The sequence below is a fragment of the Pogona vitticeps genome, chromosome 1, assembly GCF_051106095.1.
Source record: "Pogona vitticeps strain Pit_001003342236 chromosome 1, PviZW2.1, whole genome shotgun sequence".
NCBI lineage: Eukaryota > Metazoa > Chordata > Lepidosauria > Squamata > Agamidae > Pogona > Pogona vitticeps.
Window position 1 is genome coordinate 58,014,776 of NC_135783.1, and position 14,762 is coordinate 58,029,537.

The window sequence follows — 14,762 nt, forward strand, 5'->3', positions numbered from 1 at the left end:
GACCTGGCAGTCATTATTGAGGCCCCCTCAAAAAATTGTCCAGGAAAAGGCATTTTGCCACTTAAAGAAGTGGGAGGATTTTAGCTTGGAGAGTCCAACTGACTTCTTTCAGCCATTTTCAGACCTGTTGCAACCCACAGTGGGACCATCAGGCAGCCCCTCAACCTGCAGCATAGCGAGGTCCCTCATCCCTGAATATTTGAAACTTGCTGGCAAAAAGGTTGAGATTCTGTTCTGCAGTAGATGATTGCAAATCCATTTCTGTCTTTTATAGTTAGGATCACAGAAAGCTACCTAATGTCAAGCCCCATTGCTGGTTAACCCACTTCAGAAGTGGCTTTGCAGCATGTCAAGCAGGGTTTTGATTGAACCCTTCTTTGTAGACAGCATGTGTTCCGCTACAGAGCTGTGGCCGCTCTTTGTAAAGCATGTCTGTATTTGTCGGTGTCTGTTTTACCAAGATTAGATTATGCAGATTATGGAAACTGCTATTTCTTTGATGTAAATTTGGATTTTGTACTCACAACAAAATTGGAGTCCTGCAAATTCTATCTGCTGCATACAGCATGAAATGTCGACTTTTGGCTTGCATCTCATTAAGATCAATTTAGCACCACATATTTAAGTTTCCATCAGCATGACAGTGTCTGGTTAACTGTTTGTCTTCATTCCCCCCTCCCTTTTTCTTTTTCTTTTTTGCCAACTAGGTAGTTGAATGTGAAGATGTTGAAGAGCTAAAGGAGGTTGAACAGAAGTATGTTTGCTTTTCTGCTGAATATAAATACAAGCTTAGGAGGACTTAAGGAGGAAACTTTAAGTGGGGCTTCTGTTATGTTAATTTGGACATTACTCACTGTAGTCCTACCTCTTTGGGGGCCTTTTAGATATACAGTGATATGGAACAGTAATGTGTTAGGTGAGACCAGTGGTATAAATCTGTATCAAAGATGGGAAGAAATGGGAGAAAAAGACAGAAACAGAAATATTTTCTAGAAGCTTTATATGGAGGATGAAATTAAAGATGAAAAGCTGTTCCTTGGATATGATTTTCAACTTCTTATCCGAACACTAGTGCTGGAAGCTTTATAAATGTTGGTGGTTCTGTAGCTGATCATGCACAGATTGAATCCAATTGTCTTTTATAGTGTAGATCCACTGATGTATGTCCCATTGATTTCAGTAGATTTGTAAGTCAGGCCCTTAGTCTGGACCTATCTCAGACTAAACAATTCAGTCCAGTTGCTTTTTTTCCTTGGTTAAAAATGTCAAAAACTCTCACTGTATAAATTGTCTCCTTGTTAGGCTTGCTTGCCTCTGGGCCTAGTTCTTAGTAGCCATACAATTTTGTTTTGAACTTCCTGCTGTATTTTTTTCTATGGTACTTAAGAACTCACTGTGTTTATCCAGGTTGTTGGAAGATGTCCTTTGCTACATAAATGCTGTGGCACACTCAGTGGAAAAAAACGCTGATACACCAACAGCAAAATTCTGGAGGGCTTTGCTTAACAAAGCTTATGATGTACTGGATAAAGTAAGTTTATGTTGTTACTTACAGCTTGCAGTGTGATTTTAACTTCCTATTTGTGATCTTATTTTATGTCAGTCTTAATATGTTGAACAATTTAAATATTTTCGGAAGGTTGTTCAGCTTCTTTGTGCCTAAAATACAGATTGGAAAACTACCTTTTAGGACAGCAGTTTCAAGAAACCCTCATCCTTACAGGCCCCTGGTGATGCCTAGTAATAAATATTAATATCTTATTCCCCCAGTCTCCCCAATTCTAACTTAAACCAAAAGGAATTGGACCATCTGGGTACACCAGATTTGGCTAGGAGATCTAATTTCAGCAATGACTATTTATTTTAAAGATTTCTCTCTCAATCTTCTTTGAGAGAGAAATCTCAATTACAATGTTATACATTGTAATCTCAATTACAATGTTATACATTGTAAAAGCAATAATGTAATATAAATAAAAGCAGGTTACAAAAATTAAAGCAGCAATGGCAAAACAGCCTAGAAACTAACATAAAAGGGGAAAAAATAGGTAAAATGGCTCAGTGTCTTGGTAGATGCGAAGAGGCTTAATTTACCTGGCTAGGTGATCTCTTAGGACATGCAAAACAGGAAGGGATCATTGTGAGGGTTCAACTTTAGGCTCCTTCCTTCAGTCAAATAATTTAGGAGATTTTTGTAATTTTGAAACTGGGGTGAGGTTTATTGGGGTATTCAACAAACAACCGGTATCATCGAAGTTGTTCCATCACTTCTCTCCTGCCAACAACAGGTCAGTCAGGGGTTTCCATCCTTCAAATAGGACCGGGTTCCTGTCACCCGCATTCCACGGACCTGGCCAGTTTATGGATGTGTTCAGGGTCACTGTCTGTCCTGCTTCTCCATCCTGTAGGGGAATGGTGTCATTGTCCTGGTCATCCATCCAGCCGGAGTGTTCAACCAGTGTTGGGGTCGCCCAGGGTCCTCCCTGTATCCCTTCCTCCTCATTTCGCTCACCCTCGATTCTATTCTCTCTCTCCTTTCGCTTTCAACTTTCTCCTCCTCCTCTCTTAGTTTCCTCCGCCACTCCCTGGCTTCAGCCTCTCCCCAATAAGAGGGTCATGGGGGGATTTCTCTTTACCGCCTGTAATCTGCTTCTTCCTTCGGGACTCTCAATCTTTCCCACATGCCAGTCCAGGGATCCTCCATCCAATCTCGCTCCCAGCCTGGCGGTAAACTTTCCTCCTTTCTTTTTATATCTGCTTGTCCCCACCTCTATCTCCACCCTCTTCTTCCACTCTACTCCCACCATTTTCTCCTGAGCCCCCTCAACCATTAGTTTTCGTAATTCTCCCTCTAATTCTCACAAATCTGTCCCCCACTGTTCTATTTTCTTAGGAGCTGAGATGGGCAGAGTCTGAGTCTCTCTCTCAGTTGTCATGGGGAGGGACGGCACTCCAGCGAGAGAGCTACTATTCTCAACCCTCATCTCACAATCATTCAATTGCTTTTTTGTGCATGGTGAATTTACTTCATCAAGCACCTCTGCTGAAGGTTGAAGGATATCAAAAGAGTCCTGGAATGTGGAGCAGGGGCTACAGTGGGAAGAGGCAGTGGGACAGGGATGGTTTGAAGTTTCCCATTAAGTCTCCCAGTTCTTTTGTCCTACTACAGCCCTCTGCCCCAAACCCTTGGAAGTCCCCTCAAGTTCAGGAGGAGCAGGGTCTCTTTGACTACAATGGAATGAAGAAACTAGAGAATTATCTTTGCATGAGATAAAAATCCATGATCAGTAGAGCTTAGTGGAGATGAATGCATTACACACATAGCCAATGTGCTACACAAAATAGTGTTCAGATGAGCTAGGAACAATGTTTTATGAGAGGGACAAGTAGTGGCATGGGAGAGATTCCCTTTTCTCCTGAGATTTTTCTGTAATGAAAGCATTCCAAATGCCATGGTGGAAACAAGATGTTTTATAAAACATGGTGCCTTTTTTTCTTATATTTTCTTTCCAGGTCAATGCCTTAATGCCACCGGAAACCTTTATTCCTGTCATCAGGGGCCTGATGGCCAACCATCTGTCTCCTGTGAGACGTAAAGCAATGGACCTCTTGAACAATAAGTTGCAGCAGCGCACTCAATGGCAGGAAACACAAGTAAGCTCGTTATTTCTGATGTTCTCTGCCTTCGTATGCCACAGATGATGATTGGATAAAATTCTCTTGTTTAGCCTAGTATGTTGCAACTAGAGTACACCCATTGAATCAGTGGGGATTTGGCGAGTTCCATTGATTCAGTGGTCCTATTCTAGTTGCACCTTACTACACTAAGCCAGGGACATGGTGGCGCTGCGGGCTAAACCGCAGAAGCCTTTGGGCTGCAGGGTCAGAAGACCAAGCAGTCAGAAGATCGAATCCACGCGACGGAGTGAGCGCCCGTCGCTTGTCCCAGCTCCCGCAAACCTAGTGGTTCGAAAGCATGCAAATGCCAGTAGATAAATAGGGACCACCTCGGTGGGAAGGTAACAGCGTTCCGTGTCTAAGTTGCACTGGCCATGTGACCACGGAAGATTGTCTTCGGACAAATGCTGGCTCTATGGCTTGGAAACGGGAATGAGCACCACCTCCTAGAGTCGAACACGACTGGACAAAAATTGTCAAGGGGAACCTTTACCTTACATTAAGCCAGAGTCATTGGTTTCTGATTGACTTGTCTACCCTGTGGGTTAAGGAAGGGCTAGTAGGAAAGAATACTGGGGCATGAACATTTCCTTATGTGGTTCCCATATCGCAACTTTGGTTCTGGCTTTTGCAGTGCAATTGGAAAAAATTGGTGGTAGGTGGGAGAATTCAGGCAATCATTCCTCTCAATTTCTGCAAGTCTCCTTTAGTATTCCTTTCACACAGCAAGAACCCACAATGGTTACTGGGCACTGGATCACTACTGAGCCTTGCAATTTTTCTTCGCATTTCAGGTTGATTTGCTGTTAGAAATGGTTCCTGATCTCATTACCGTTGTGCAGCGTAAGACGAGCGAGGCCGAGGAGGAGCAGGCAATCAACAGGCAAACTGCACTGTTCAGCTTGAAACTACTCTGCAAGTGTTTTGGCAGCAAACACACGCAGCCGTTTGTGACTGTGCTGAAAATGGCTGTCGATGTGGTCTCTTCAGAAGGGAAGGAAGACAGAAATGTCATAGGAAGTGCTTTGCTGTGTATAGCTGAAGTCACCTGTGTGTTGAAAGCACTGGCAATACCTCAGCTTCCAAGGTAGCCCAGCTCCTAATAAACCTTATAAATAATGGTAAAACAAGCAGTTTTAAGTTGTTGCATTTCTTCCAGTTATACTTGTATCAGCAAGATAGGCCCAGATGTTTGTGTCTTCTTCTTGCAGGGGTTTGGGGTAAGTCTGAGGATAAGGAGCCCTGGTGGTGGCTGAGGGAGAATTTGGACTGGTGACAATCCTGTCACAAGTCCAGTCTTGTTATCCACAATCCTGTGTCAATTTACAGAGGTTTAAATGGCTTTGAAATACATGTATATCTTTCATATGAATATCCTGACTATGTTGGGGAAAGTGTTTTGTACAATGACTTTGTGCTTTGTATGTATTTCTGACTTATGTAAGAGTACCAAGCTGATGTCACGACGTTTTTCATAATGTAACCTGAGCTGACATTATATTATACTGATAATCTCTGTGCATTTGAGAATATTTTCTTTGAATTATTTGCCCTTATTATTTCTTTGAAATGTATTGTGGTGAAATGTATTTGACCTGAATTAAGCTAACCTTCTATATGTATTATTTAATAGGCTTATGCCAGCATTGCTAAAGATACTGAAACAAAAAACGGAATTGATGGCCAATGAAATCTACTTGCTTAGCACAGTGACGGCACTGTTGAAAATCGTGGAAACATTGCCACGTTTCCTTAGTCCGTATCTGCTGGATCTCTTGCTGCAGGTGAGTAATGGGTCTTCATTGGAACATGAAGAACTGTGAATCAATTAAGTAACAAAACATATGAGACTTTTTCATGACCTAATTAGACCTATACAATTGCTGCCTGTCAGGTGGTCCATTTGGAAAGGATTGCCATTCAAATGGGACCTTCATCCCACGTTAATCTACGGGTGACATCTCTGAAAACTACCTTAGCAACAAAGCTTCCACCCAGAGTTCTTCTGCCAGCAGTTGCAAAGTGTTATAGTGAAGTAGCAAGTGCTTATAAGGTATGATATGCTTCTGCTCTTCAATTAAGTGAACGTATCTGTTAGTGATGTTTTGTTTAATTTTTTTTAAAGAGATGGTAATAGAGTGACATTCACAAACGAAGTGGCTATTGAATACTAAAAGGTCAAGGAGCAAGAATTCCACCTGCAAAAGCCAGGTCTTATATTATAGTGACAGTTGGGTTTGACTGGCAAATTCCCCGAGTTCGAAAATAACTTGCTGGAAGTAGCACCTTAATAACATTAATGGTGACATGTTACTTTTTGTGACCATTTTAAAATGCCAAGTATGAAAGAAATTCTTTTGCAAGGCAATGTTATTTTGGAACTTTGTATGTGGTGATTTGAGCATCAGTTGTATGCTTCTTTCCGTTGTGTTTCCCCCCTAGAACTATCTGGGTACAGTAATGGATATTCTGAAGGTGCATATTACCATTCTGGAAAGAGATCAGCTGAGTGCACATCAGTCTGAGCTGACAACATTTTTCATGAATGCACTGGACTTCAGAGCTGAACATTCTGAGGTGAGTGTAGGAGAGATCTTTAGGAAGCAGCACTGAATATATCAGCCCCTTCCAAGACACGCCAAGCTTACTTTCAGTTGCATTATCAAAAGAGACAGAAGAGCTAGTCAAGAGATAGAATGTATGAATCCAAGCTGCATGGAAAAATTACATATTGATCTATCACTGTACACTAATGCTCAATCTTTACAGACTTGCATATTGGCCATCAGTATATTATGGTCAGTCAAGCTGCATCCAACGTATGGCAATCTTAACAGGTTTGCTCGGTGTGTGAGAGAGTTAAGAAGTGGTTTTACTGTTGCCTAACCCAGTAAGTTTCCACATCCAAGCAGTGATTCAAACTCAGGTCTCCTGGCTTAGTCCATCACGCCTCCATTCATTACACCACATTGGCTCTCAGTGACTACTTACTGCAATATTATCCTTAATATTTATAGTAGGTAAAAATATGAGTAAATACTGTAAATGTTGTTGTAAAGCTTCTGAAAAGTAGTATCTATTTTGTTCTAGGATAATCTGGAGGATGTCGGGAAAATAGAAACTCATATTATTATGTGCTTAATCAGCATGGTTATGAGGCTCTCTGAAATATCTTTCAGACCCCTCTTCTTCAAGGTAGGAGTGTTGATATGATTCTTCTTTTGACAACTTATACTTGTAACAAAATTAAACTTCCTCTCTCTGCGTATTTCAGCTCTTCGATTGGGCAAGAACTGAGGGTGCTTCAAAGGACAGGTTGTTGACTTTTTGCCAACTGGCAGATTGCATTGCTGGACAGCTAAAGGGACTGTTCACTCTCTTTGCTGGTCATTTAGTGAAGCCTTTTGCTAACATTCTGAATCAGATCAATACTTCCAAAAAGCGTAAGTTTCCTGCTGTGGCATATGAGTAAAAAGGACAATTCTAGGAAACATAGTAACATTTGAATCTGTTTTTCCCTGATTATGTTGTGCTCATTTTCCTTAGTATATTGCATGCCAAAATCCAGGATTTCTTAATCCAGAAATTCAAAAGTCTATAGATTCATTATGTGAAAATACCGCCCCTCCCATTGTCCTAAGCATAGGTGAGACCCAGACAGAGGGTGAGGGAGTAAATGGTGCTGAACCAGTCTTGGGACCTGTAGTCTGACCTAAAATAGTAACTAACCCAACAGATTACTGTATTTTTCTGTTAGAAGATGCTAGTTTTTCTTTAAATCATTACACTAAAAATTGAGGTGCGTCTTTTACATGGAAGTAAGCTGAGATAGCTGGGGAGAAAACAAAACCGCACATACCTTGTCTCTGTAAACAGGCTTCCCTCAGTCAGGCTTAGCTTCCTACAGTCACGAGCCTTATGGAACTGACGTCAACTGACACTGAACAAACCAATTGGAACACACCTCCTTGGAGGTGGAGTCTGTAGGCTCGGACTCATAATGTCCAACGTTTTGAGCCCAGAGGCGGAATACAGTGGTGCCGCGCATAGCGAGGTTAATCCGTTCCGGATTAACCTTCGCTATAGCGAAACATCGCTGAACGGATCAAAAAAACCTATTGGAACGCATTAAACATCGTTTAATGCGTTCCAAATGGGCCGAAAACTCACCGTTCAGCGATGTTCCAGGATGGCCGGCAGCCATTTTCGCGCCCTCCCCTCGCTTAACGAGGGCGCGAAAACGCTGCGCGCGGCCATTTCGGGGCTTCCGGCGGCCATTTTGTCCGCCGAACAGCTGATCGTCGGGCTTCGTTTTGCGAAGATCGGTAAGCGAAACGCTTGCCGATCTTCGCAAAGCGAGTTTCGCCCTATCTAAACAACGTTGAGCGATCGCATTAGCGATCCCAAAAAAGGGATCGCTATGCGATTTCGTCGTTGTACAGTGCGCTCATTAAGCGAGGCACCACTGTATTCAAAAGCTAAATTTTCTTAATTTTGGGATTAGAAAGGGGGGCATGTTATAAATGGGGGCATAAACGGAAAAATATGGTACTTACCATTCTAGCTCTGGTTTGGCTGTGCAAAGCAGGAATTAGAATTCCACAAAATAGCTAACTTCAGAAAGCATATCAGCCTTGCAATGTAGGTCACTGCCACTACACACATTTGAGCTCAAAAATACTTCTCAAAAATTGTCAAGGGACAAGGATGGTTTTAGTATCAAGGTTCCCAATTCAATAACCAGGTCAAAATGGGGAGAATGTTTTGTAGTAAAGCCAGATCAAAATCCCCCAAAAGTCAAAAAAGAAATAAATCCAATGATAGAGGCAAGTTTGAAGAAAAGCAGGAAAATCACAGCAACAAAGGAAGAAAGTTAACTCTTTATTTTAGGGATGGAATTGTCAGATTTCTTGGACTACAAATCCCGCAATTCTCCTTTCAGGCAGTTCTGGCTGAAGTTCTGGCTTACCAGGGAGAAGGCCTCAATGGAAGGCTTTAAAGCTTAGCTAGGCCTGACTCTGCTCATGCTCCTGGTTTCTGCCCAAGTGATACTTGGGAGCTTTTTTTCTGAACAGGACGTTAGGTGGAGGTAGGCCTAGCTAAGCCTCAAAGGCTTCCTGCTGAGGCCCGTCTTCCAGATGAGCCATGTTGAAGTGTCTGTCAGCTAGAACTTGCACCGTGTGCTTCCATTCTAGTGTAAAGAATAGCATAGCTGCAGGGCATGCACACAGAACATCTCATCACAGCAGCATGGTAGGATAGTATTTGAGCTTAAAAGGCCCCAAAGTGTATTCCCATGCCCCATTCTATATATTAATCATCATTTTCAGACCCTTCCACACTTTTCAGTCAGCCAGGTAGCATTTCTCCTTGAAAGTAGGCAGTGTCTCTTGCTCCACCCCCCATCATCCCAACTGAAACCAAATTAAAATTAGCCCAATACCGGTCTGGCCTTGGGGCGGCGCATTCCCAAGAGATAAGCCATAGCCATAGGCATTTCCTTTCTTGCTGTGGGCCACCAGCTGAGCCATTTTTCTTCTCAGAATATATAATGCAGCCTAGCATGTATATACTGTATATGTATATAAGAATTAATAAGTTGTATTTTCTTAATTGAACATGTGTAACCAGATTCTGTCTGGTGTCAGCCAATAAGTGCTTAGAGGGTTAACTGTCAGAGATATATGCAGTTGAGATGAAACTTGTCTGCTAATAACGCTGTTGATATGCTAGTGTTCTGGCTCACACACATACTTTTTTTATACTCACACTTAATCTCTCATGTATAAACTCAGAAATTTCAGCATTTCGCACCAATTCAGTCCTGCTCTAAAAAGATCCCTTCTCCTTTCCTCATTTTTATCTCAGATTTTGAGACACATTATAACCCAAACAAACTTTAAATAGCAAACAAATGTTTGCATATGTAGATTGTCACCTAGAGCAGCCTGACTAATTGAAAGAAGTTGCTCCAGTGTCTAAAGAATCCAAAGAATACCAAAAGAGAGAGAAATAGTGTAATTGTTCTTTCCTTTTTTGTGTGTAAGTTCATTTGTGACCCTCAGCTGATTGAAACTGTCCAAAATCCTGTTGCATATGTTTTGCTGTGGAAGGTTGAGGATGCCACTAGCATGGGGAATTTTTCTTCTAAAACTACTAGAATGGGGGGAAATTTCAAGAATTAAAGACTTCCTCATTTTCTGCCATGGCTTGCCTGACTTGCAAGCAACTCTTCCATTGCTTGGAAGCCATCTGTGCTGCCGGATATTATCAGTAGACAGAGGTTTTCCGTTAGGTTACAGACTTCCTCTTTCCATCCTGCTGCTCCCATGCAATGAAATGGTTTAGTCATCAGAAACTACCTACCATAATTAGTAGTGTAGCATATTGCACAAATTGGTCACAGTCGCTTCAGCTTAAACACTGAGGTCACAGGTTGAGTGTCACTCCTATCTGTATACCTGAAAACATTGCTGTTTCAAACCTCAGTGTGTTCACAGCTGATGTTCTCACTCACATGGAGCTTGTGCAGACCACAGTCACTGTAGATGTTATGCTGATAGTAATTAGGTAATTTCCATTTATCTGTTTTCTTACTCTGTTCTTGTGCAGATGAAGCTTTCTTTGACTCAGAGAACAACACTGAAAAGAGCTGTTTGTTGCTACAGTTCATTCTCGATTGTTTACACAAAATCTTCCTGTTTGATTCTCATCGCTTTGTGAGCAAAGAGAGAGCAGAAACACTGATGATGCCATTGGTGAATCAGGTATAAATAATCAGATTGCTTCTTAGCTGGTGTATAGTACGGACATTTAAGACTCTTAACCAGTTCCCCTTAGTCCACCATATATATTAATGTTTAAATTAATATGTGAGTGGACATAAATTGTTTTCCCTCCCCCTTCTTATTCTATTTCTTTTCCATTATTGCCAAATCATATACATCCACTTAAGACCCTGAATCTAGTGTACTGCCTTGGTTTTACTACTTATAAAGAAGAGCATGTCTTTCAAATTAAATGTAACAATGCTGATGCATTACTTGGAATTGGCTGAAATCCTGTAGTGTTATTCTGCAAAAGATGTGACTTTTAGTACCTTATTGCCATGAGTTAATAAATCCCTGTAGGCATTATTTGTTGTACACAAAATCACACAACTCAGTGTGCAACCCTAATGTCTGTAGATTTCTTAACTTACACCAATGTGCTTCTAAAATATATGCTTTTTGCTTAATTGATACCACTGACCATGGTATCCTTCTGTTCCATCTCTGTGGGATGGGACTTGGAGGCATTGTCGTAGAGTGGCTCCAGTCCTTCCTGGAGGGGAGAACTCAGAAGGTGGTGCTGGGTGACTCCTGCTCAACGCCCTGGCCATTGACCCATGGTGTTTCTCAGGGTTCTGCTTTGTCACCCATACTTTTTAACATCTACATACAACTGCTGGGAGAGGTTGTCCAGATTTTAGGGTTCAGTGTCACCAGTACGTGGATGACTCTCAACTCTTCTTTCCACCTAATTCTAGGGAAGCTGTTTTGACTCTAAACCAGTCCTTGGCATCAGTAATGGGCTGGATGAGGGCAAACAAACTGAAACTTAATCCAGACAAGAGAGAAGTGCTCCGGGTTAGTCAGAAAGCAGATTAGGGAATAGGGCAGTGATGGTGAACCTATGGCACACTTGCCACAGCTGGCACCCAGAAGCCCTCTCTGCAGGCACGCAAGCCATAAGTTGCCAGATTGCTACTCCCTCCCCCTGCACAGCCAAACCTGAGGTGGTGGCTGTAGCTGCAGTACTGGCGCTTCAACAGGCAGATCTGGAGCAGGCTGGGGCTGCTGGTGGATCTGGAGTGGGGTCTCAAGGCACCTCTGTGCCCAGGATCCCCCCTTCTGCCACCACTTCCAGCTTCACCACTGCCACTTCCGGTTCCGCCACCTGCTGGGTTTTGTGGTTTTTTGGGCACTCGGGCCCCAAAAGGTTCGCCATCACTGGAATAGGGATACTACCTGTGCTGGATAGGATTACACACACAAACACACACCCCGAAAACTCAAGTCCACAGCTTGGGTGTACTCCTGGATTCATCCCTAAGCTTGGATGCCTAGATCTCAGCGGTGGCCAGGAGTGCATTTGTACAGCTAAAGCTGGTGCACCAGCTGCGCCTGTTCCTTGAGATGTTGGATCTGACTATAGTGGCACATGCCTTTGTTACATCCTGTTTGGGTTACTGCAACATGCTCTATGTGGGGCTGCCTTTGAAGACAGTTCAGAAACTTCAGCTGGTGCAAAATTCGGCAGCCAGACTCCTGACTGGGGGCAGCTACAGGGAGCATATAACGCACCTGTTACAAGAACTGCACTGGCTGCCAGTCTGTTTCTGGGCCCAATTCAAAGTGCTGGTCGTTACCTATAAAGCCCTGTATAGCTTGGGTCCAGGCTACCTGAATTCTGTCAGATTCCAAAAAAGAGGTTTGTTTAAAAAAGCTTAGTTTTATAAGGTCATAACCCAAGACTGATTTAAGTGAATTGAGAGGAATTTGGGGAGACTAGCTAACACAGATGAACTGAAGCTATGCAATCTGTTTCACCTGGTGTGCATGTGATTATATTTCTCAAAATAGCTGGAAAACATGCTTGGTGGTGAAGAAAGATACCAGGAAAGAGTAACAGTGCACTTGGTCCCATGTATAGCGCAGTTTGCAGTTGCCATGGCAGACGACTCTCTGTGGAAGCCATTGAACTACCAGGTTTTGCTGAAAATGAGGCATTCATCACCCAAGGTATGTACCAGAGTTGCTACAGTAATTACATCCATGCCACTATGAGGTGATGTCACATGTCAGTGGACTCTTTGGCTAACTTGGTCAGATGCTCAGTTTGGAGTGGGGTAGAATAAGAGTAATTGCTTCAGTAAACTTTTAGCAAATGGTAATCATATTGTTCCTGGGTGTTGTATGAGTTGTGCAATTAATACACTGTCTTGAACAAAGCTGCATAGAGAGCTGTGTTGCCTTCACTGCCTACCCTAGAGATTGAATCTCTGAATGTAATAATGTGATACAAAGGTGCCCTTCTGTGACCTGGCTCTTCCTCTGTTTAGGTTCGATTTGCTGCCTTGTTAGCTTTGTTAGAACTTGCAGAAAAAATAAGAGAAAACTACATGGTACTACTACCAGAGTCTATTCCATTCTTAGCTGAGCTGATGGAAGGTAATGTATCCAATTCCACAGAGAACTCTTGCTCTGCATTTCGTTGTGTCCTTACCTTTCCTCCATGGCAGGAGTGGGGAAATTTTGGGAGGCAAGGGATCAGGCCCCACCCAAATATGTTCAAATGCAATCTGGATGACATCAGTGCCCATCTTATACTACATCTCCCCCTTTAAATGAGACATTGGTGAAGCCGGAACCAGGACCCTTTTTAAAAAACTCCCAGCCTTGCTAGGAGCTCTGTTATTGCCCCTTGGAGAACTAATACAGTGGGGTCCCGACTTACAAACTTAATCCGTATTGGAAGGCAGTTCTCAGGTCGAAAAGTTCTTAAGTCGAATCTGCATTTCCCATAGGAATGCATTGAAAACCATTTAATCCGTATCTGCTTTTTTCGTCCATAGAAACTAATGGGAAGCTGCTATTCCGCCTTCTGCCACTAGAGGGGGATATTTTGTTTCTTTTTTTCCTTTTAACCTGATGACTTAGCTTTTAAAAAAAGGAAAAAAAAGTTCGTAACTCGAATCTAAGTTCATAAGTCGAGTCCATATATGCCTATGAGAGCAGTTCGTAAGTCGAAACATTCGTATGTCGAGCCGTTCGTAAGTCGAGACCCCACTGTAGAAACTGTATTGTCCCACCAAATGTTCAGTGTTTAATGGTGTTCTTTGACTTTGCATCTCCTGTTTTATCTTTTGCATTTATCAGTTTTGCTTCAGTTAGTTTCCAAGTAACACTTCAGTTACTGTTGTCTTTTTTCCCCTCCTGTTCCCAGATGAATGTGAAGAAGTTGAACATCAGTGCCAGAAGACGATTCAGCAGCTTGAAGTTATTCTCGGAGAACCACTGCAGAGTTACTTCTAACTTCATTATCACTGCAAGGTTTTACAGCATGACATATGTTGGGACCAAGCAGATGCTGACGCTTTTAAGACAGCCACTTTTTGCGTATTTTTTAAACTAGCTTGTGGAGCTCTGTACTGTGACTGGACATTCTTTGTTAAGACATTTTAATTTGTATAAATGGATTTCTCTCTTTTTGAATTTTTATTCTTGAAAACACACACTTTGAAAACATGTGAGACCATAGGCAGCACTTATAAGGGTAACCCACGGCAGCAATCTTCCACGTGCTGCTCATCTACTTGAAAGTGTTCCACTCATGTTAAAATGCTTTAAGTTAAGGCACATCACTGTAATTACTAGGGATGAAACTTCTGTGTTTACCCAGAAGAATGCAGAAGGTTATCTTTGTGTTCTTTCATTAATTCCTGAAATTAAGCCTCTGGAACAAAAATTATTTATATCAACAAAAGAGGGGTGCACAAACATTTTGTGTTCTTTTTGTTTAGCCTTTCTTTCACCTTTTGTCAAATGACCCAGGATATTATTCATCCAATAGAATTGTGAGACCTACTATCAGCAGCTAATCAGTATGTCTAAGAAGGGGAGCAGGCATTTTGAGTATGTAAAAGGGCCTGGACTGATTGGCACCCAGTGAGGAGGAGTTGTGTTGTAATATGCTCCATCTTGGATTATGGATTACCTGGTGCTGCTATGGTACACAATGAAGAATTGGGTTCCCTGGGAGCACCAATTGGTGGGGAATTGCCCCATATTCTAGTAGCCTTGATTGGGGAAGATCTTTTGTTTGCTTTTCTTGTTTTTGTTTGTGGAGAGGGCTGTGTTTTTTTTTTTAATTGTTCCCCCACCCCCCAAAAAAAATTAGTTAAAATCTACTTTAAAATTTTTGTGTTAATTTGCTACGTATTTCTTCCTTTAAAGTTGTATATTTGAGGGAACTTCTTAGTGTTCTTGTTTGCTTTGCTGTGTGTAAAGTTGGCTGGCTGCTTCCTTGCCCCCCTTTTTTAA

General features: G+C 42.1%; 1 protein-coding gene across 1 annotated transcript in view; it reads left to right on the forward strand.

Annotated features, from left to right (window-relative positions):
• The window catches only part of HEATR1 (HEAT repeat containing 1), a 50,709-nt gene extending 36,781 nt beyond the window's left edge, over positions 1–13,928 (forward strand). The window contains exons 33-45 of the mRNA XM_020787176.3: positions 708–754; positions 1,408–1,531; positions 3,514–3,654; positions 4,473–4,765; positions 5,312–5,462; positions 5,573–5,731; positions 6,121–6,255; positions 6,769–6,873; positions 6,953–7,121; positions 10,291–10,445; positions 12,303–12,461; positions 12,782–12,890; positions 13,666–13,928. Of these exons, the coding sequence (XP_020642835.3) occupies positions 708–754; positions 1,408–1,531; positions 3,514–3,654; positions 4,473–4,765; positions 5,312–5,462; positions 5,573–5,731; positions 6,121–6,255; positions 6,769–6,873; positions 6,953–7,121; positions 10,291–10,445; positions 12,303–12,461; positions 12,782–12,890; positions 13,666–13,754 (1,836 nt within the window). The 3' untranslated portion in view covers positions 13,755–13,928. The remainder of the gene's footprint in view (positions 1–707; positions 755–1,407; positions 1,532–3,513; positions 3,655–4,472; positions 4,766–5,311; positions 5,463–5,572; positions 5,732–6,120; positions 6,256–6,768; positions 6,874–6,952; positions 7,122–10,290; positions 10,446–12,302; positions 12,462–12,781; positions 12,891–13,665) is intronic.
• The last annotated feature ends 834 nt before the right edge of the window (positions 13,929–14,762 follow it).